Source organism: Gadus chalcogrammus, chromosome 21 (assembly GCF_026213295.1).
Source record: "Gadus chalcogrammus isolate NIFS_2021 chromosome 21, NIFS_Gcha_1.0, whole genome shotgun sequence".
NCBI lineage: Eukaryota > Metazoa > Chordata > Actinopteri > Gadiformes > Gadidae > Gadus > Gadus chalcogrammus.
The window spans coordinates 2,618,802-2,638,916 of record NC_079432.1 but is presented as its reverse complement, the minus strand read 5'-3'; the positions used below and the strand labels follow the sequence as shown (position 1 = coordinate 2,638,916).

General features: G+C 55.5%; 1 protein-coding gene across 3 annotated transcripts; it reads left to right on the top strand.

Moving 5' to 3' along the window:
• Positions 1-61: 61 nt before the first annotated feature.
• On the top strand, positions 62-19,741 carry map3k7 (mitogen-activated protein kinase kinase kinase 7). Of its 3 annotated transcripts, XM_056580624.1 has the most exons (17): positions 62-572; positions 1,404-1,514; positions 1,627-1,692; positions 1,865-1,910; positions 2,418-2,556; positions 4,204-4,328; positions 9,462-9,590; positions 11,306-11,436; positions 11,576-11,657; positions 12,055-12,179; positions 12,536-12,683; positions 13,291-13,371; positions 14,809-14,876; positions 16,995-17,091; positions 17,919-17,980; positions 18,504-18,619; positions 19,498-19,737. In XM_056580624.1, the coding sequence occupies exons 1-17, from the start codon at positions 507-509 to the stop codon at positions 19,676-19,678; spliced, it is 1,773 nt and encodes a 590-aa protein (XP_056436599.1). In that variant the 5' UTR covers positions 62-506; the 3' UTR covers positions 19,679-19,737. The 3 variants fall into 3 exon arrangements, with proteins under 3 accessions (XP_056436599.1, XP_056436600.1, XP_056436601.1); XM_056580625.1 differs by lacking the exon at positions 13,291-13,371; XM_056580626.1 differs by lacking the exons at positions 62-572; positions 1,404-1,514; positions 1,627-1,692; ... (5 more) ...; positions 11,576-11,657; positions 12,055-12,179 and adding an exon at positions 12,354-12,365 and having other exon boundaries at positions 19,498-19,741.
• Positions 19,742-20,115: the final 374 nt, after the last annotated feature.

The window sequence follows — 20,115 nt, the reverse complement described above, 5'->3', positions numbered from 1 at the left end:
CCCCCCCCCCCTCTTTTTCAGAGCCTCAATATACCATATCTGAACATCTGGACTGATGTATCTCTGAACATCTGGACTGATGTGTCTCTGAACATCTGGACTGATGTGTCTCTGAACATCTGGACTGATGTGTCTGAACATCTGGACTGATGTGTCTCTGAATATCTGGACTGATGTGTCTCTGAACATCTGGATTGATGTGTCCTTTTGGTCTGATGGGTCTCTCTGGTCTGATGTGTTCCTCTGGTCTGATGTGTTCCTCTGGTCTGATGTGTATCTCTGGTCTGATGTGTATCTCTGGTTCGATGTGTATCTCTGGTCTGATGTGTATCTCTGGTCTGATGTGTATCTCTGGTCTGATGTGTATCGCTGGTCTGATGTGTATCTCTGGTCTGATGTAGTTCTGAACATCTGTTCTGACGTGTTCCTCTGGTCTGATGGTTCTTCTGGTCTCCAGTGTGGGACCAGCTGGCGTGGGCCGGTGACGTCACTGCCCAGCCGTCGACATGCTCGAGACGCCCCCAGGATACCCGTTTGAAGAGATCGATTATGTCGACATTGAAGTGGAGGAGGTGTGTCTTTTACTTTGTGTTATCCTCTAGAATCAACAGTTTCACGGCTGTTTGCCGACAAGTCTTCTGACAGCAGGCGTCTCAGAAGGAGATCAGTCACTGACCGAACTGTAGGGATATTAAATATAGAAATGAAATGTACACGCCCCCAAATGGAAGTATAAAGTGTAATGGCATGCCCACCCTCGTTCGCATGGCCTTCGTTAAGAAGATTCTGTACATCATAATCAATTTAGAAACGTATGAGTCGCGATTAATCGATTTTTGATTGTAATTTGAATTTATGGTTTAGGACGGAAAAAAAAAAATCGATCTTTGAAAAAAATTCAAGTGAGTGTTCAGAGTTTGCCGGAAGACTTTGGCAACCAAATTCTGCCCATGTTTATCATTCTTATTCTTAAAATGAAAAAGAAAAAATCAAAATATATATATTTGTCATTTATAGAAATAAATAACGATTAAAATCGATAATAGGGTTTGGTTTGAAAAAATCTGATTTTATTTTTAAGGCCCTCACACTGTCTGTCTGTCTGTCCTAACTGTCCCTCAGGCTGTCTGTCTGTCCTAACTGTCCCTCAGGCTGTCTGTCCGTCTGTCCTAACTGTCTCTCAGTCTGTCTGTCCTAACTGTCCCTCAGGCTGTCTGTCTGTCCTAACTGTCCCTCAGGCTGTCTGTCTGTCCTAACTGTCCCTCAGGCTGTCTGTCTGTCTGTCCTAACTGTCCCTCAGGCTGTCTGTCCGTCTGTCCTAACTGTCCCTCAGGCTGTCTGTCTGTCTGTCCTAACTGTCCCTCACGCCGTCTGTCTGTCCTAACTGTCCCTCTCGCTGTCAGGTGGTCGGCAGAGGAGCGTTTGGCGTGGTGTGCAAAGCCAAGTGGAAGGGCAAAGACGTGGCCATCAAGACCATCGAGAGCGAGTCAGAGAGGAAGGCCTTCATCGTTGAGGTAGGGTCCCGGGACCGCGCCTCTCGGCAGTCCTCGTTGGCTGATGGCGTCTGAAGAGCTCCTCTTGACAACGCCTTAACCTGGACCCCCGCTGTGTCCCCTGTCCCCTCAGCTGCGGCAGCTCTCCCGAGTGAATCACCCCAACATCGTCAAGTTGTACGGTTCTTGCAATTCTCCGGTAAGTGTGTGTGGGCGGCACTGAACTACCGAGGCAATCGGTTGCTAAGAGGAGTATTTTATTTTTTAATGGAACAATGTGTCCTTGATGAGCTAATTCAGTCGATGGCTTAAATGGCTCCTCATTGAAGAGAAGACTTGCTTTATTAACTTCCCTGAATGGCTCCTGCCAGGTATGTCTGGTGATGGAGTACGCAGAGGGCGGGTCCTTGTACAACGGTGAGTCCTCATTGGTTGACATTTTTAAACCACAGAGCTGTTTGGTTTTTTCAAAATTTGAAACGCCAAACATTTCTTCTCTTTTGTTGAACATTCAAGCGTTTGATCCACGTGTATGTGATCATTGATGGTATTTATTTTAGGTATTGACAAAATCAAATATTGCATTATTATTTTTTTTTACAAATGCATTCATGTCCATAACTGGACAGAGTTTTGTTTATGTAGTTTGAAATGACCGGCCTGCGATTAATGTAAACTAACATTTTGTATCTGAAAAACCTATTCTAAACTAGGATTCCCATTCCATTAAAAGATGAATTTTCCTGAACTGGGCCGGATTTTATTGAGTTAATTGTTGTTAGACTTGAAAAAGTTCAAGACAAACTGCATCCCTTGTAGTATGAAACAAGTGCTCCTAATGTGTCAGAGATCGGTCTAAAAGTCGCTCTGACCCGTTGGCCGCCTGGGCTCTCGTTGACGCCCTGCTCTCCCTCGGGTCCTCAGTGCTGCACGGCGCGGAGCCCCTCCCCTTCTACACGGCGTCCCACGCCATGAGCTGGTGCTTCCAGTGCTCCCAGGGCGTGGCCTACCTGCACGGCATGAAGCCCAAGGCCCTCATCCACCGAGACCTCAAGCCCCCCAAGTACGTACCTGGCCCCCCTTTACCTGCTCCCCGCTTTACCTGCTCCCTCCTCCACCCGTTACCTCCTCCAGCCTTTACCTGCTACACCCTTTACCTGCTTCGTCCTCCTCCCTTTACCTGCTCCACCTTTTTACCTGCTTCCTCCTCCACCCTTTACCGCCTCCACCCTTTACCGCCTCCACCCGTTACCTGCTCCACCCTTTACCTGCTACCCCCTTTACCTGCTCCCTCCTCCACCCGTTACCTGCGCCACCCTTTACCTGCTCCCTTTACCTGCTCCACCCTTTACCTGCTCCCTCCTCCACCCTTTACCTCCTGCCAAGTCCATTACTCCGTAACCTGCTCCACCCTTTACCTGCTCCACCTTACACCGAGACCTGACCACCAGCTGTACCGCCTCCTCTCAACACCTCGTCTTCAACTCCCCCACCCCCACCCCCACCCCCACCCTAACCCCCACTGCATCATGTTCACAGTCATGTCCAGCCACCCACACATCCTCATTTAATTAGCCCCCGCTGCTAGCTTAGCGGGGCGCGTTACAGGGCTCATCATGGGCAGGAATCGGCCTGACTCCTCATTCTTGTGTGTGTGTGTGTGTGTGTGCTCTATCTGTGTGTTCGTGTTCTATGGTCTGCAGCCCATCCGGGCCTCCTAAAGCGACTGGACCGCGGTCACCTTAAGGCTACCATTAGCAGCAAAGTTAGCACCTCTTCTTTTAAAGTGTTTCTGTCCACTTGCACTTTTAATGCTATTTCTCATCAGTTTTATTATCTTCATGTTCTTTGTTAACGTTCTCCAAGTTCCATTTCTTCTGCCCTTGGCGTTGAAGTAGGCCATGTTCATAGATGGTTTGACTGATGGTCGGGCTGGTGTTCAGGTAGACTATCGCCCCCTGCAGGCCGTATCGTCAGCTGGCCTCTGGACACCGGCTGAACGAGGCCTCAGTGAACCCAGTGGGTTTCACATTCAGGGCGTTTAGCAGATGCTCTTATCCAGAGCCACTTACAATAAATACATTTGTCAGAAAGTGAAACTACAATGTAACTGTCGGTACGGTGAGGATGTTCATAGAACCAAGTGCCAAGCTCTAACAATCTTTAGGTTAACCCATTCCCCGTATACAACACGGAGAGGACAAGACGCTGCACAACTAAATACAACACACAATAAGTGCGTACATTAAGTGGCAGGACGTACAACCTCCAGTGGGTGGGAGGGGGTGGCTCTGCGGGTCCAGGTGACCCCCTCACAGGGCAGTCCTAGAGGGGACCTCCTCACGGGGCGGTCCTAGAGGGGACCTCCTCACGGGGCGGTCCTAGAGGGGACCTCCTCACGGGGCGGTCCTAGAGGGGACCTCCTCACGGGGCGGTCCTAGAGGGGACCTCCTCACGGGGCGGTCCTAGAGGGGACCTCCTCACGGGGCGGTCCTAGAGGGGACCTCCTCACGCGGCGGTCCTAGAGGGGACCTCCTCACGGGGCGGTCCTAGAGGGGACCTCCTCACGGGGCGGTCCTAGAGGGGACCTCCTCACGGGGCGGTCCTAGAGGGGACCTCCTCACGGGGCGGTCCTAGAGGGGACCTCCTCACGGGGCAGTCTGGAGTCCTGGTGGCGGCTGGAGGTACTGACGTCTCCCCTGCTCCTCAGTCTGCTGCTGGTGGCCGGCGGCACGGTGCTGAAGATCTGTGACTTCGGGACGGCCTGCGACATCCAGACCCACATGACCAACAACAAGGGCAGCGCCGCCTGGATGGCCCCCGAGGTGTTCGAAGGTGAGCACAGCGCCCCCTATGGGGGGCTCTCCAAGCGATGTTTCTGTTCTCTGATTTGATTGAACCTTTTATTAATTCAGGGGAGGCCCTCTTTTTCAAGGACGCCCAGATTACAACACGCATACAAATGCACAATAGATACAACGGTCAAACAACCACAACAACATTTCAATCCGTATAAACGTATTGTAAGCTAGCGTAGCACCGTGTAGCGTAGCGTAGCGGCGGCGGCGGCGGCGCCCGTGGCTTTATTTCCTCAGAGACGGGGCTAATGCGGTTAGCGCCGGTCCATCCGAGACGTGTTCCTCGTGCTACGAGGGCGGGCGGGGAGGTAGCATCCACTAGCACGTTGTAATTATCTTGTTTTAGACGGGAGCTACACGACTCCCCTGCAATTAAACTCCCCCCCCTCCCCCATGGACTCCCCCGCAGCTCCTCTATAGCACGCTGAAATGCGATCAAATGGCCCCAGTGCAGCCGATCTAAAATAGTGCGCTAATGTGCACTTTAAATTCTGCAATAACAACCGTAATTACGGGACCAGGGTGAGATTACTCCCTCTTTCTCTCTTTATATTGGCTCTCTCCCTGGGGCGGACATAACCACATTAAGACCTCCTCCTGGATGCCCCTCCGTCCTCACAACACACAGACCACTGTTATTCCTCAGACCCCCCACCATCTCCCCCTCACCACCACTCCCCGTATCTCCACCTGCACCACCCACTACCCCCTCACCACCACCCTCAGCCTCTCTGTGTGTCTCCACCCTCAGCCTCTCTCTGTGTCTCCACCCTCAGCCTCTCTGTGTGTCTCCACCCTCAGCCTCTCTCTGTGTCTCCACCCTCAGCCTCTCTCTGTGTCTCCACCCTCAGCCTCTCTCTGTGTCTCCACCCTCAGCCTCTCTCTGTGTCTCCACCCTCAGCCTCTCTCTGTGTCTCCACCCTCAGCCTCTCTGTGTGTCTCCACCCTCAGCCTCTCTGTGTGTCTCCACCCTCAGCCTCTCTCTGTGTCTCCACCCTCAGCCTCTCTCTGTGTCTCCACCCTCAGCCTCTCTGTCTGTCTCCACCCTCAGCCTCTGTCTGTCTCCACCCTCAGCCTCTCTCTGTGTCTCCACCCTCAGCCTCTCTCTGTGTCTCCACCCTCAGCCTCTCTCTGTGTCTCCACCCTCAGCCTCTCTCTGTGTCTCCACCCTCAGCCTCTCTCTGTGTCTCCACCCTCAGCCTCTCTGTGTGTCTCCACCCTCAGCCTCTCTCTGTGTCTCCACCCTCAGCCTCTCTGTGTGTCTCCACCCTCAGCCTCTCTGTGTGTCTCCACCCTCAGCCTCTCTGTGTGTCCCCACCCTCAGCCTCTCTGTGTGTCTCCACCCTCAGCCTCTCTGTGTGTCTCCACCCTCAGCCTCTCTCTGTGTCTCCACCCTCAGCCTCTCTGTGTGTCTCCACCCTCAGCCTCTCTCTGTGTCTCCACCCTCAGCCTCTCTCTGTGTCTCCACCCTCAGCCTCTCTCTGTGTCTCCACCCTCAGCCTCTCTCTGTGTCTCCACCCTCAGCCTCTCTGTGTGTCTCCACCCTCAGCCTCTCTCTCTGTCTCCACCCTCAGCCTCTCTCTGTGTCTCCACCCTGAGCCTCTCTCTGTGTCTCCACCCTCAGCCTCTCTCTGTGTCTCCACCCTCAGCCTCTCTCTGTGTCTCCACCCTCAGCCTCTCTCTGTGTCTCCACCCTCAGCCTCTCTCTGTGTCTCCACCCTCAGCCTCTCTCTGTGTCTCCACCCTCAGCCTCTCTCTGTGTCTCCACCCTCAGCCTCTCTCTGTGTCTCCCCCCCTCAGCCTCTCTCTGTGTCTCCACCCTCAGCCTCATCTCTGTGTCTCCGCCCTCAGCCTCTCTCTGTGTCTCCACCCTCAGCCTCTCTCTGTGTCTCCACCCTCAGCCTCTCTCTGTGTCTCCACCCTCAGCCTCTCTCTGTGTCTCCACCCTGAGCCTCTCTGTGTCTCCACCCTCAGCCTCTCTCTGTGTCTCCACCCTCAGCCTCTCTGTGTGTCTCCACCCTCAGCCTCTCTCTGTGTCTCCACCCTCAGCCTCTCTCTGTGTCTCCACCCTCAGCCTCTCTCTGTGTCTCCACCCTCAGCCTCTCTCTGTGTCTCCACCCTCAGCCTCTCTCTGTGTCTCCACCCTCAGCCTCTCTCTGTGTCTCCACCCTCAGCCTCTCTCTGTGTCTCCACCCTCAGCCTCTCTCTGTGTCTCCACCCTCAGCCTCTCTGTCTGTCTCCACCCTCAGCCTCTCTCTGTCTCCACCCTCAGCCTCATTCTGTGTCTCCACCCTCAAGCCTCTCTTCTGTGTCCTCCACCCTCAGGCCTCATCTCTGTGTCTCCACCCTCAGCCTCTCTCTGTGTCTCCACCCTCAGCCTCTCTCTGTGTCTCCACCCTCAGCCTCTCTGTGTGTCTCCACCCTCAGCCTCTCTCTGTGTCTCCACCCTCAGCCTCTCTGTGTGTCTCCACCCTCAGCCTCTCTGTGTGTCTCCACCCTCAGCCTCTCTGTGTGTCTCCACCCTCAGCCTCTCTGTTGTCTCCACCCTCAGCCTCTCTGTGTGTCTCCACCCTCAGCCTCTCTCTGTGTCTCCACCCTCAGCCTCTCTGTGTGTCTCCACCCTCAGCCTCTCTCTGTGTCTCCACCCTCAGCCTCTCTCTGTGTCTCCACCCTCAGCCTCTCTCTGTGTCTCCACCCTCAGCCTCTCTCTGTGTCTCCACCCTCAGCCTCTCTCTGTGTCTCCACCCTCAGCCTCTCTCTGTGTCTCCACCCTCAGCCTCTCTCTGTGTCTCCACCCTCAGCCTCTCTCTGTGTCTCCACCCTCAGCCTCTCTCTGTGTCTCCACCCTCAGCCTCTCTCTGTGTCTCCACCCTCAGCCTCTCTCTGTGTCTCCACCCTCAGCCTCTCTCTGTGTCTCCACCCTCAGCCTCTCTCTGTGTCTCCACCCTCAGCCTCTCTCTGTGTCTCCACCCTCAGCCTCTCTCTGTGTCTCCACCCTCAGCCTCTCTCTGTGTCTCCACCCTCAGCCTCTCTCTGTGTCTCCACCCTCAGCCTCTCTCTGTGTCTCCACCCTCAGCCTCTCTCTGTGTCTCCACCCTCAGCCTCTCTCTGTGTCTCCACCCTCAGCCTCTCTCTGTGTCTCCACCCTCAGCCTCTCTCTGTGTCTCCACCCTCAGCCTCTCTCTGCTGTCTCCACCCTCAGCCTCTCTCTGTGTCTCCACCCTCAGCCTCTCTCTGTGTCTCCACCCTCAGCCTCTCTCTGTGTCTCCACCCTCAGCCTCTCTCTGTGTCTCCACCCTCAGCCTCTCTCTGTGACTCCACCCTCAGCCTCTCTGTGTGTCTCCACCCTCAGCCTCTCTCTGTGTCTCCACCCTCAGCCTCTCTGTGTGTCTCCACCCTCAGCCTCTCTGTGTGTCTCCACCCTCAGCCTCTCTGTGTGTCTCCACCCTCAGCCCTCTCTGTGTGCTCCACCCTCAGCCTCTCTGTGTGTCTCCACCCTCAGCCTCTCTCTGTGTCTCCACCCTCAGCCTCTCTCTGTGTCTCCACCCTCAGCCTCTCTCTGTGTCTCCACCCTCAGCCTCTCTCTGTGTCTCCACCCTCAGCCTCTCTCTGTGTCTCCACCCTCAGCCTCTCTCTGTGTCTCCACCCTCAGCCTTCTCTGTTGTCTCCACCCTCAGCCTCTCTCTCTGTCCTCCACCCTCAGCCTCTCTCTGTGTCTCCACCCTGAGCCTCTCTCTGTGTCTCCACCCTCAGCCTCTCTCTGTGTCTCCACCCTCAGCCTCTCTCTGTGTCTCCACCCTCAGCCTCTCTCTGTGTCTCCACCCTCAGCCTCTCTCTGTGTCTCCACCCTCAGCCTCTCTCTGTGTCTCCACCCTCAGCCTCTCTCTGTGTCTCCACCCTCAGCCTCTCTCTGTGTCTCCGCCCTCAGCCTCTCTCTGTGTCTCCACCCTCAGCCTCTCTCTGTGTCTCCGCCCTCAGCCTCTCTCTGTGTCTCCACCCTCAGCCTCTCTCTGTGTCTCCACCCTCAGCCTCTCTCTGTGTCTCCACCCTCAGCCTCTCTCTGTGTCTCCACCCTCAGCCTCTCTGTGTGTCTCCACCCTCAGCCTCTCTCTGTGTCTCCACCCTCAGCCTCTCTCTGTGTCTCCACCCTCAGCCTCTCTGTGTGTCTCCACCCTCAGCCTCTCTCTGTGTCTCCACCCTCAGCCTCTCTCTGTGTCTCCACCCTCAGCCTCTCTCTGTGTCTCCACCCTCAGCCTCTCTCTGTGTCTCCACCCTCAGCCTCTCTCTGTGTCTCCACCCTCAGCCTCTCTCTGTGTCTCCACCCTCAGCCTCTCTCTGTGTCTCCACCCTCAGCCTCTCTCTGTCTGTCTCCACCCTCAGCCTCTCTCTGTGTCTCCACCCTCAGCCTCTCTCTGTGTCTCCACCCTCAGCCTCTCTCTGTGTCTCCACCCTCAGCCTCTCTCTGTGTCTCCACCCTCAGCCTCTCTCTGTGTCTCCACCCTCAGCCTCTCTCTGTGTCTCCACCCTCAGCCTCTCTCTGTGTCTCCACCCTCAGCCTCTCTCTGTGTCTCCACCCTCAGCCTCTCTCTGTGTCTCCACCCTCAGCCTCTCTCTGTGTCTCCACCCTCAGCCTCTCTCTGTGTCTCCACCCTCAGCCTCTCTCTGTGTCTCCACCCTCAGCCTCTCTCTCTGTCTCCACCCTCAGCCTCTCTCTGTGTCTCCACCCTCAGCCTCTCTCTCTGTCTCCACCCTCAGCCTCTCTCTCTGTGCCTCCGCCCTCAGCCTCTCTCTGTGTGTCTCCACCCTCAGCCTCTCTCTGTGCCTCCACCCTCAGCCTCTCTCTGTGTCTCCACCCTCAGCCTCTCTCTGTGCCTCCACCCTGAGCCTCTCTCTGAGCCTCTCTCTGTGTGTCTCCACCCTCAGCCTCTCTCTCTGTGTCTCCACCCTCAGCCTCTCTCTGTGTCTCCACCCTCAGCCTCTCTCTGTGTCTCCACCCTCAGCCTCTCTCTCTGTGCCTCCACCCTCAGCCTCTCTCTCTGTGCCTCCACCCTCAGCCTCTCTCTCTGTGTGTCTCCACCCTCAGCCTCTCTCTCTGTGCCTCTGTCCTCAGGCAGTAACTACAGTGAGAAGTGTGACGTGTTCAGTTGGGGCATTATCCTGTGGGAGGTCATCACGCGCAGGAAGCCCTTCGACGAGATCGGAGGACCGGCCTTCAGGATCATGTGGGCCGTCCACAACGGTGAGGCCCGCCACCGCATGCTGACCCGGGACCGGGACCCGGTTGAACGCTGATTGGCTGTTACGTGAGACATGTCACTCAGTGGCCACGCTGTTGATCGCTGATTGGCTGTCATCACACGAATGTCTCGAGCCAAATTTGTCGCGCTACAAATCCTTGTGAACGCGCTCGCCTGTGCAGGGTGAAAGTGTGGCGCGACAGGTTTTGTCGCTGGTTTTCTCTAGCGAATAATTCGCCTGATTCGCATCTCTACGCTTTGTATGGGATGGTGTCGCCCCTTCGCGTTTGGTGTGAACGCACCTTTTAGAATTACGATGAAAGGTTTTATAAACAAATCCACTTGACCTTCAGTATGTTTCCAAAGACTTAATCTTTCCCTGTGGGTGTAGCTTACTCAGCGTCTGCGCCTCATACAAAGATGGATAGCATCACGCTAAAGGAGATGCTAGCAGTCCCCGGAGAGCTAGGGTTTTGCTTCCCGGCTAAAGATGTCCTTCTGAATCATTACCTACACCTGGTAGCTGGTTCTTTAGCATATTGGCAATTAGCAAGACGGTGCCTTTATGCTGAATGTGCCCCTAGGGAGCAGTAAAGCGCCCGTGTACACGCACAGCCATTAGGGACGCCAGCATCGCCTTCTGCTGCCTTCTCCCGCCTAAACGGGCCGAGGAGCCCCCTCCCCCCCCCCCCCCCCCCCCCCCCCCCCTTCTTTGGTAGAGAGCCGTTCTGTCTGTCTGATCCCAGGAAGACCCCCTGGGGATTGATAGTGCTCAGCCCGTGTCCCAGTTAGTTTTAGATTAGTTTTAGAAAGTCCTCAGAGCAGGTGGCGTGAGTCTTGTTCAGGAGGACTACAGGAACGTCTAACCCCTGAAGGGAACGTCAAACCCAAGTAGGAACCTCTAACCCTGGTTTGGTAGATAGCTAACCCCCTGAAGGAACGTCTAACCCCCTGAAGGAACGTCTAACCCCCTGAAGGAACGTCTAACCCCCTGAAGGAACGTCTAACCCCCTGAAAGAACGTCTAACCCCCCGAAAGAACGTCTAACCCCCTGAAGGAACGTCTAACCCCCTGAAAGAACGTCTTACCCCCCGAAAGATCGTCTAACCCCCTGAAGGAACGTCTAACCCCCTGAAGGAGCGTCTAACCCCAGTATAGGAGCGTCTAACCCCCGGTATAGGAGCGTCTAACCCCAGTATAGGAGCGTTTAACCCGGTGTAGGAGCGTCTAACCCCAGTATAGGAGCGTCTAACCCCAGTATAGGAGCGTCTAACCCCAGTATAGGAGCGTCTAACCCCAGTATAGGAGCGTCTAACCCGGTGTAGGAGTGTCTAACCCCCGGTGTAGGAGCCTCTAACCCCAGTATAGTAGCGTCTAACCCCAGTATAGGAGCATCTAACCCCAGTATAGGAGCGTCTAACCCCAGTATAGGAGCATCTAACCCCAGTATAGGAGCGTCTAACCCGGTGTAGGAGTGTCTAACCCCCGGTGTAGGAGCCTCTAACCCCAGTATAGTAGCGTCTAACCCCAGTATAGGAGTCTCTAACCCCCGGTATAGGAGCGTCTAACCCCAGTATAGTAGCGTCTAACCCGGTGTAGGAGCGTCTAACCCCAGTATAGGAGCGTCTAACCCCCGTATAGGAGCGTCTAACCCGGTGTAGGAGCGTCTAACCCCAGTATAGGAGCGTCTAACCCGGTGTCCCCCTCCTGGCCCCAGGCACGCGGCCCCCTCTCATCAAGAACCTGCCCAAGCCCATCGAGAGCCTGATGACGCGCTGCTGGTCCAAGGACCCCACCCAGAGGCCCTCCATGGAGGAGATCGTCAAGATCATGACCCACCTCATGAGGGTACCAGCGCACGCACGCACGTGCACACGCACGTGCACATGCACACGCACGCACTCAAATGCACGTTAAGCGGTGGTGATTCATTGGCGGTATTCCCCGGGGGAGCAGGAGTGACTTGTTTGTTGTGACCCGTTGGCAGTTCTTCCCCGGGTCAGAGGAGGCGCTGCAGTACCCTTACCAGTACTCAGACGACGGGCAGAGCAACTCCGCCACCAGCACAGGTACCAGCACCCTCACACACACTGGTACAACACCACCTAACACTACCACCAACACCACCACCACCTCACAACACTGGTACCAGCACCCTCACACACACTGGTACAACACCACCTAACACCACCAACAACACCACCACCTCACAACACAGGTACCAGCACCGTCACACACACTGGTACAACACCACCCAGCAAGACCAACTGCAACACCACCACCTCACAACACTGGTACCAGCACCGTCACACACACTGGTACCAACACCACCTACCAACAACAACACCACCTACCACACATACTGGTACCAACACCACCTACCAACAACAACACCACCACCGCCACATACACTGCTACCAACACCCCGACGTACCCCCTCCCCCCCCCCCCCCGCTGTGCCCCCAGGCTCCTGCATGGACCTCACCTGCACCAGCAGCCGCAGCAACGCCAACCTGGAGCAGGGCGACTCCCAGGGCAGCAACGACACCATCAAGATCACCCCCCAGTTCCCCCCCCACTTCAAACCCAAGGTGACTCCACCCACTGGTACTCCACCAGTATACACCGTCACCCCCCCCACTTCAAACCCAAGGTGACTCCACCCACTGGTACTCCACCAGTATACACCGTCACCCCCCCCACTTCAAACCCAAGGTGACTCCACCCACTGGTACTCCACCAGTATACACCGTCACCCCCCCCACTTCAAACCCAAGGTGACTCCACCCACTGGTACCCCACCAGTATACACCTTCACCCCCAGTCCCCCCCCCCCACTTCAAAACCAAGGTTACTCCACCAGTGTCCTCACCACCAGTTTCCCCCGCCCCACCACCGTGGGGGTTAGTGTCCTCCTCTAAGTGTGTGTGTGTGTGTGTGTTGCCAGGGCGACCCGCTGCGCTCGCTCCCCCTGTCCAGAGGGGGCAGCGTGGAGAGCCTGTCGGCCCGCCCCCAGGGCCTCCTCTCCTCGGAGGGCAAGAGGATGAGCACAGACCTGTCGGAGCTGGAGCCCAAGCTGCCCTTCACGCCCGCAGGTAAGGCCGGCCTCCACAGCGCCCCCTAGTGCCCACCGGGCGTGGAGCCACCGTCACTCAGACCGGGGGTCACCGTCCACTGATGGTTTACTGCCACCCCGTTAGTCTTCCCTCCTCCAGGACCGATGGACGACTCGGGTTGGATATTAATTACCTCGCTGTGAGCTTTTACTTTGAAGAGAGCTAGGAGCAGTTGCACTTCCGCTCGCTCAGCCTCCGGCCCTCAGGGTTAGGGTCAGCGTCTCCCCCCCCCCCCCCCCCCCCCCCCAGCCCATCACCAGGGGGCATGCTGCCCTGCATGTGCACGCTCGTGTACGCTCCTGTCCCCGCATGTCGTCTGAAACAGGAAGTGACGTCATGTGTCGGCATTGTTGTCCAGCCTCAGCTTGGCGGGGCCGGCTCGCTGGCCCCGCCCTGTTTCTGTCGTACTTTGTATGATGTGTATTATTTGCCTGTCCGCCTGTCTTGTCAGTGTGTCCGCCTGTCTTGTGTGTCTGTCTGCCTGTCTGTGTCTCTGTCTGCCTGTCTGTCTGCCCGTCTGTCTGCATGCGTGGTGCAGCTCTATATATCCATGTGTGTGTGTGTGTGTCTGTGCATGTCTCCGCAGCACGCCCGCCCTTTAAGCGAGGTCACCGTAAGACCGCGTCCTACGGCACCATTCTGGACGTTCCCAAGATCGTCGTCACAGGTATCACCGTGGTAACCCCCCCCCTCCCCCCCGCGCTGAGGGGGGGGGCCTGTCTCCCTTCAAACCCTCTGGATGTACCTGACCCTCAACCCTCACCCCCTCACTCACTCACTCACCCACCCCCTCACTCACTCACTCTCTCACCCCCTCACTCACTCTCTCACCCCCTCACTCACTCTCTCACCCCCTCACTCACTCACTCACTGCTGACTAAGGGTCCTAGCCCGAGAAGGGAGCGCTGGGGTTCAATCTCGTTTCCATGGCGGCGGGCTAAAAAATGGACACCTGCCAATGGCAGATAGTTTGATCATTGAGCAGGGGGAGATAATCAGGGTGACGTCGTAAAGCAATCGTTTGGTCCGGACATTTTCTACTCTGGAAGTAAGAAGTCTGTCTCTGTCTCTGTCTCTGTCTCTGTGTCTGCGTCTGTGTGTCTGTGTGTCTGTGTGTCTGTGTGTCTGTCACTGTCTGAACATGAGCTCACCCTCTCTCTCTCTTGGGACATCTGGAATGCTTTCTCCTTCCATTAAGTATGAAAGTGTGTTGCTCTGACTTCATTGATGGAGGTCGTGGTTATTTTTACCAGGAGAGTGAGGGGGGGGGGGGGTTGGATAAGAAGGAAAAACATTTTAGTTTTATCGCATTTGAGTGAGTAACTAGGTCAGAGGTCTCTGGGAGTTGTAGTTCTTTAAAGATAGGGTATCTCTGTGTTCACAGCTGTTCATCATTCATTCTCCAGGCCACAACGACCCCCAACTTAGTTTGGATCGGGAATGCTTATGAACACATTTTGGATTACTTTGATTGGTTTCATTTTATTCCCTCGGTGCTTGGGAGGTGAAGTCGATGACTCAGGCAGACGCGCAAACGAACGCACGCACGCACGCGCGCACGCAGCTGTGGCCTGGATGACGCTCTTCTTCCATGTAGAACAGAATAGTGCGAGCCTTTCCTTAGTTTCTTCCTCCCAGCGTATCGGTAGCCCGGTATGTGAGTCCTGCCACAATGTGATGGAACAGGTTTGAACGTTTCCCTGACAGGCCTGAGAAGTGTTGCAGTATGAGGCAGACCGCCCCCCCCTGCTGTAGGCCCCATAGGGGGCATTGGTCGGGGTCTAGAACGACGGGGTGATGGGAAGAGGTTGAGCAGTGGGAGGAGTCGGGGCCCGTCTCGTTAGCGCCGTCTCGTTACCACGGTGACGGGCCCCAGGTGGAGGTGTCGCTCAGGGTTCAACCGTCCCTTTCCTCCTTCTTGGCCCCCGAACGGACACGCCTTTTTCTCCACCCTTCTGGGAAACACCTTCCGGGTCTAGCTCCTCCTCTCACCTCCCTCCAACCTCCTGCTCCTCCCCCCCCCTCCCCCTCGGGCTCGCCCCCTCTCCTGCTCCTCCCCCCCTCCCCCTCCGGCTCACCCCCTCTCCTGGTCTCCCCTCCTCAGCCTCCTGTGACGCCCAGCGGCGGCGCTCCATCCAGGACCTCCCCGGGATCATGTCTGACACCAGCCAGGTGAGTCCAGACCCCCCCCCCCCCCCCCAGCACCGTCGAGGTGTCCCTGAGCGAGACGCCCCCACCTGACCGCTCCCGGAGAGCTGGCTGTCGCCCTGCGTGGCTGACCCCCCGCCGTTGGTGAATGCTGGGCGATATTGTAAAGCGCTTTGAGCGGACGCCGGTTAGAAGAGCGCTCTGTAAACGCATTCCCCCTCGCCATTTATCAGCTAACCCTCCTCTCAGGGCCCGAAGTCCCCGAACATCACAGGAAAGTCTGTGTGTGTTTTTGTTTGCTGAACGTCGCTCTGCCCAGAGCACAATACTCTGAGGTTTAGTCGAGCGCCGGGTAGCATTGGAGGCCCTTTTTATTCCACACCCAGCCCTCCATCAGCCCTCCTGCTCTGTCTCCTACTCCCTCCATCAGCCCTCCTGCTCTGTCTCCTACTCCCTCCATCAGTCCTCTCTCCTGCTCTGTCTCCTACTCCCTCCATCAGTCCTCTCCTGCTCTGTCTCCTACTCCCTCCATCAGCCCTCCTGCTCTGTCTCCTACTCCCCCCCATCAGCCCTCTCTCCTGCTCTGTCTCCTACTCCCTACACCAGCCCTCTCCTGCTCTGTCTCCTACTCCCTACACCAGCCCTCTCTCCTGCTCCGTCTCCTACTCCCTCCATCAGCCCTCTCTCCTGCTCCGTCTCCTACTCCCTACACCAGCCCTCTCTCCTGCTCTGTCTCCTACTCCCTCCATCAGTCCTCTCCTGCTCTGTCTCCTACTCCCTACACCAGCCCTCTCTCCTACTCCCTCCATCAGTCCTCTCTCCTGCTCTGTCTCCTACTCCCTACACCAGCCCTCTCTCCTGCTCTGTCTCCTACTCCCTCCATCAGTCCTCTCCTGCTCTGTCTCCTACTCCCTCCATCAGTCCTCTCTCCTGCTCTGTCTCCTACTCCCTCCATCAGCCCTCTCTCCTACTCCCTCCATCAGCCCTCTCTCCTGCTCTGTCTCCTACTCCCTCCATCAGTCCTCTCCTGCTCCGTCTCCTACTCCCTCCATCAGCCCTCTCTCCTGCTCCGTCTCCTACTCCCTACACCAGCCCTCTCTCCTACTCCCTCCATCAGCCCTCTCTCCTGCTCTGTCTCCTACTCCCTCCATCTGCATCTTTCCTCGTCCGCCCCTCTCCACCATCAGCAGCGCGCCTCCTCCCTCTCTGCCTGCTTTTGTGTCCCCACTTCTCCTCCATCAGCATATCTCCTCCTCTCCTCTCCTCTCGTCTTTGGTGAAGCCATCAGCATCCTTCTCCTGTCCTTATTGAAGCTCCCTCTTCTCCTCCATCAGCATCTCTCTCCACTCCTCCCCCTCCTATCTGCACCTCATCTCCCTCTCCCTCCCCCCCTCTCCCCTCTCCTCCCCCCCCTCTCCCTCCTCCCCCTCTCCCCCCCCTCTCCTCCCTGAAGCGTCTCTATGTGACAGCTGCTCACTGCCTGCCTCCTCTCTGCCTTCCTTTGACAAGTAGAGGAGCTTCCTATGGGAGGATGGAGAGAGACTATAGGAGGCGTTTGATATTCCAACCCAGGGAAGATGAAGACGTCGTGCCCCCCCCCCCCCCCCCCCCCCCTCACCTCCTCCCCCTCCCCCACCACCTCAAACACGAGCAGACAGCTTTGAACGGAGAGCACCCCCTTGGCAGACTCTCTCTCGATCTCTCTCTCGCTCTGCTTCCGCTCCCCCAAACATTTATTTGTTTTCTGAGAGGAGCCTCAACTCTGTAAAGTCTGGGGTTCACCGTGAGTTCAGGGGCAACTTGGCTCTGCGGTGTTCGGGGTGTTGTGCAAGACAAGGCCTTCTGGCCTGGATCTACTGGCTGGCCTTGCCCTGCCCCGCCCATGAGACTCATGACGTAAAGATACGATATATATATATATCATAGTTCAGTGGATTACATCCAGTGTTGCCAGATTTCCCACACAAACAGGCAACCCTAGGTATTTTCAATTGTATTTTACTTTGACATTAATCTCCTGTCAACGTCTTCACAATGAAATTCCCCAATTTTTAACCACGAAACCCGACCTCTTGTTTTGTCGGAACGGGCGTCTGGGATTGGCCGTGCAGGGTGATTGACGGGGCTTGTGTCCACTCACAGGGCAGCAGGAACAGCAGTAGGTCGTCCAGCCCCAGCGTGAGGATGATGCCGTCTGACCGGCCGGGCAGCAGGGGATACTACTCCCCCGACGACCCAGGTACGGCCGTCTGCGCTCTGATTGGTCCAGAAGGCCTCAGGCTGCGCTCTGATTGGTCCAGAAGGCCTGAGGCTGCGCTCTGATTGGTCCAGAAGGCCTGAGGCTGCGCTCTGATTGGTCCAGAAGGCCTGAGGCTGCACTCTGATTGGTCCAGAAGGCCTGAGGCTGCACTCTGATTGGTCCAGAAGGCCTGAGGCTGCACCTCTGATTGATCCAGAAGGCCTGAGGCTGCGCTCTGATTGGTCCAGAAGGCCTGAGGTGTCTCAATGTCGTCATGGCTCAGTTGACCTCCCCTGTTAGCCACACTCGTTAGCCTCGTAGCATAACCCAAGTCATATTTGAAGGTTCGTTTTGTATTTAGCGTCAATTAGATGACTCTGATTGGCTTAGGATGTAGCCAATGAGGCGCAGCGAATCAGCAGCCCCAGGAGAGTAGAGGTAGGTTAGATATCACAATTTGGCCAAAATATGACTTAGGCAATGATGCTGTGAGGTTAACGAACTGGTAATGACTAGTAATGCATGAGTGGAATGATGCGGTAGAGGACATACGTTAGTTTTGTTTTTATGATAATGAATGATGACTTGACGCATAACTAACCATTGAAAGGAATTAACACATTGGATCATATTAAAATAGAAACAATTTTAACAGGTTTTCATGCAGTTTTTTTAAGTATTTTTTTAAGGAGCAAGAATTTATGAAATAGATTGAACAGATTTGTTGTATCACATGTAATATCTTATACTTATTATTATTATAACTGAATGTTTCTGCTGTTCATGGTCGTCATGACGTCGGACTGAACCCTTTATCGTCTGCTCAGACTCCAACGGTTCGGACAACTCCATCCCCATGGCATACCTCACCCTGGACTACCAGCTGCAGGTGAGCCAATCAGCCTCGAACGCACGCAACGCCCGCCTCTGATTGGCTCAAATTGGTTGACATGGTGACATAACTCTCCAGCACCGGCGTCCAATCACAGCAGTGCTTGATGCCGGCCCAGGTGTTGATCCCTCTGGCCTGGTGTTGATGCAGGCTTAACTGGCTGATTGGATAATTGGTCATTGTTTTTTGCATGAAGATGATTGCTGAGCAGGTGACAGCTGGTTGCCCGGCAACCGGGAGGAGAGACCCAGTCCATCTGGCACACGAGGACCGCCTCTTACTTTACTTTACTTTAGTTTAGTGTTCCAACCTTGAGGAAGGAGAAGACAGAGTCCTTTCACCATCTTGTCTGAAGTTCCTTTGGGGGGTGTGTGTGTGTGTGTGTGTGTGTGTGTGTGTGTGTGTGTGTGTGTGGGGTCTCTGTGTGTGTGTGTGTGTGTGTGTGTGTGTGTGTGTGGGGTCTGTGTGTGTGTGTGGGGTCTGTGATGTAATGTATTGGTGTGTCCCCCCCCCCCCCCAGCCCCTGGCCCCCTGTCCTAACTCCAAGGAGTCCATGGCGGTGTTCGAGCAGCACTGTAAGATGGCCCAGGAGTACCTGAAGGTGCAGACGGAGATCGCTCTGCTCATCCAGAGGAAGTAAGGAGAGGGGCGGGGTCGGCCATGTAGCTCCTCCCACATTCTCAGCACCGCCCTCTGTCAAATACGGTCCAATGATTGTGCGGTCACATGACGGGTGCAACGTTGTTTTTATTGTTAATGCAGCTCGGAGGTTCGGAAGCTCTAACCTGTCTTTACGTAAACCTTCCCTTCTTCCGAAATAAGAGTGATCAGGAAACGCCCTTCAGGAGTTCGTAGGCTGTGACGTAAACCAGGAAAAACTGATCGTTCGTGATACTAGACTTCATAACAATAAGTATTGCTGCTCTTAGGGACCTCTTTGCTGAATCAGATGAATCAGTTATTAGGACTGCTTGCGGTGATTGAACATGAATTTATCAGGTGATGTTTAGAATTGTAAGCTATAATGCCTGGTAATGCAAATGTTAGAATGGTTACGTTTGCCGCTTGCTGCAAGTTCACTTTAGTCTTATCAATGAAATGGGCGGCCATTGTTGTGGCGTGAACTCTGAGGGCTCCGGTAGCTCTACTCCCGCACGAAACTCAGAGCGAAAACTCGGACCCAACAGAGTGTTCAAAGCACTTCTCACCGAGCTTAAGGTCCGAACCCCCGAATCTCCCGGTAACTCAGTTTTGAAGGCGGCATCATAGCATTGGTTGATGCCGTCACTGTGATGTCATATCATTGGTTGATGCCGTCACTGTGATGTCATAGCATTGGTTGATGCCGTCACTGTGATGTCATATCATTGGTTGATGCCGTCACTGTGATGTCATATCATTGGTTGATGCCGTCACTGTGATGTCATATCATTGGTTGATGCCGTCACTGTGATGTCATATCATTGGTTGATGCCGTCACTGTGATGTCATATCCTGTGTGCTCCGCGGTCTAGGAAGGAGCTGATCGCGGAGCTGGACCAGGACGAGAAGGACCAGCAGACCACGTCGAGGCTGGTCCAGGAGCACAAGAAGCTGCTGGAGGAGAACCAGAGCCTGGCCACCTACTACCACAAGTGCAAGAAGCAGCTGGACCTCATCCGCGTGCAACAGCAGAAGAGACAGGGCACCTCCTGATCCCGCCCCCATGACCAGGCCCCGCCCCCAGTGACCACGCCCACCCCACCCCCCCCCCCTGCACACGCGCCAAGTGGAACACCTCATCCTAATCAGTGCTGGTTACCAGTAACTAGTAGTCAACCTGTTGGGTTGACCGGGGTCTGACCCCCTGCACTTCCTTTATGCCCCCCCCCCCCTGCCCCCGGACAGGAAGTGGTTGCATGCCGCCGCTGAAACGTGATTGGACACCAGATAATGAGCAGTGGAGGAAATTGGTGTCGTTTTAATTTTATTTACAAAGATTATTTTTAATGATCAAACAAATCAACCCCTCCCTACCCTACCCGACCCCCACCCCACCCCACCTGACCCCCACCCTACCCGACCCCCACCCTACCCGACCCCCACCTGGTCCATCCTGGGACCACCCCCCCCTGTTAAGCAGCTTTGTTCTG

What these genes read in the sequence shown, in the direction of transcription:
- map3k7 (XM_056580624.1), top strand. Translation starts at nt 507, where the DNA reads ATGCTCGAGACGCCCCCAGGATACCCGTTTGAAGAGATCGATTATGTC. An exon ending in CAACTCCGCCACCAGCACAG is followed by an intron (nt 11,658 to 12,054) that starts GTACCAGCACCC and finishes CTGTGCCCCCAG; the next exon opens with GCTCCTGCATGGACCTCACC. An exon ending in CTACTCCCCCGACGACCCAG is followed by an intron (nt 17,092 to 17,918) that starts GTACGGCCGTCT and finishes TCGTCTGCTCAG; the next exon opens with ACTCCAACGGTTCGGACAAC.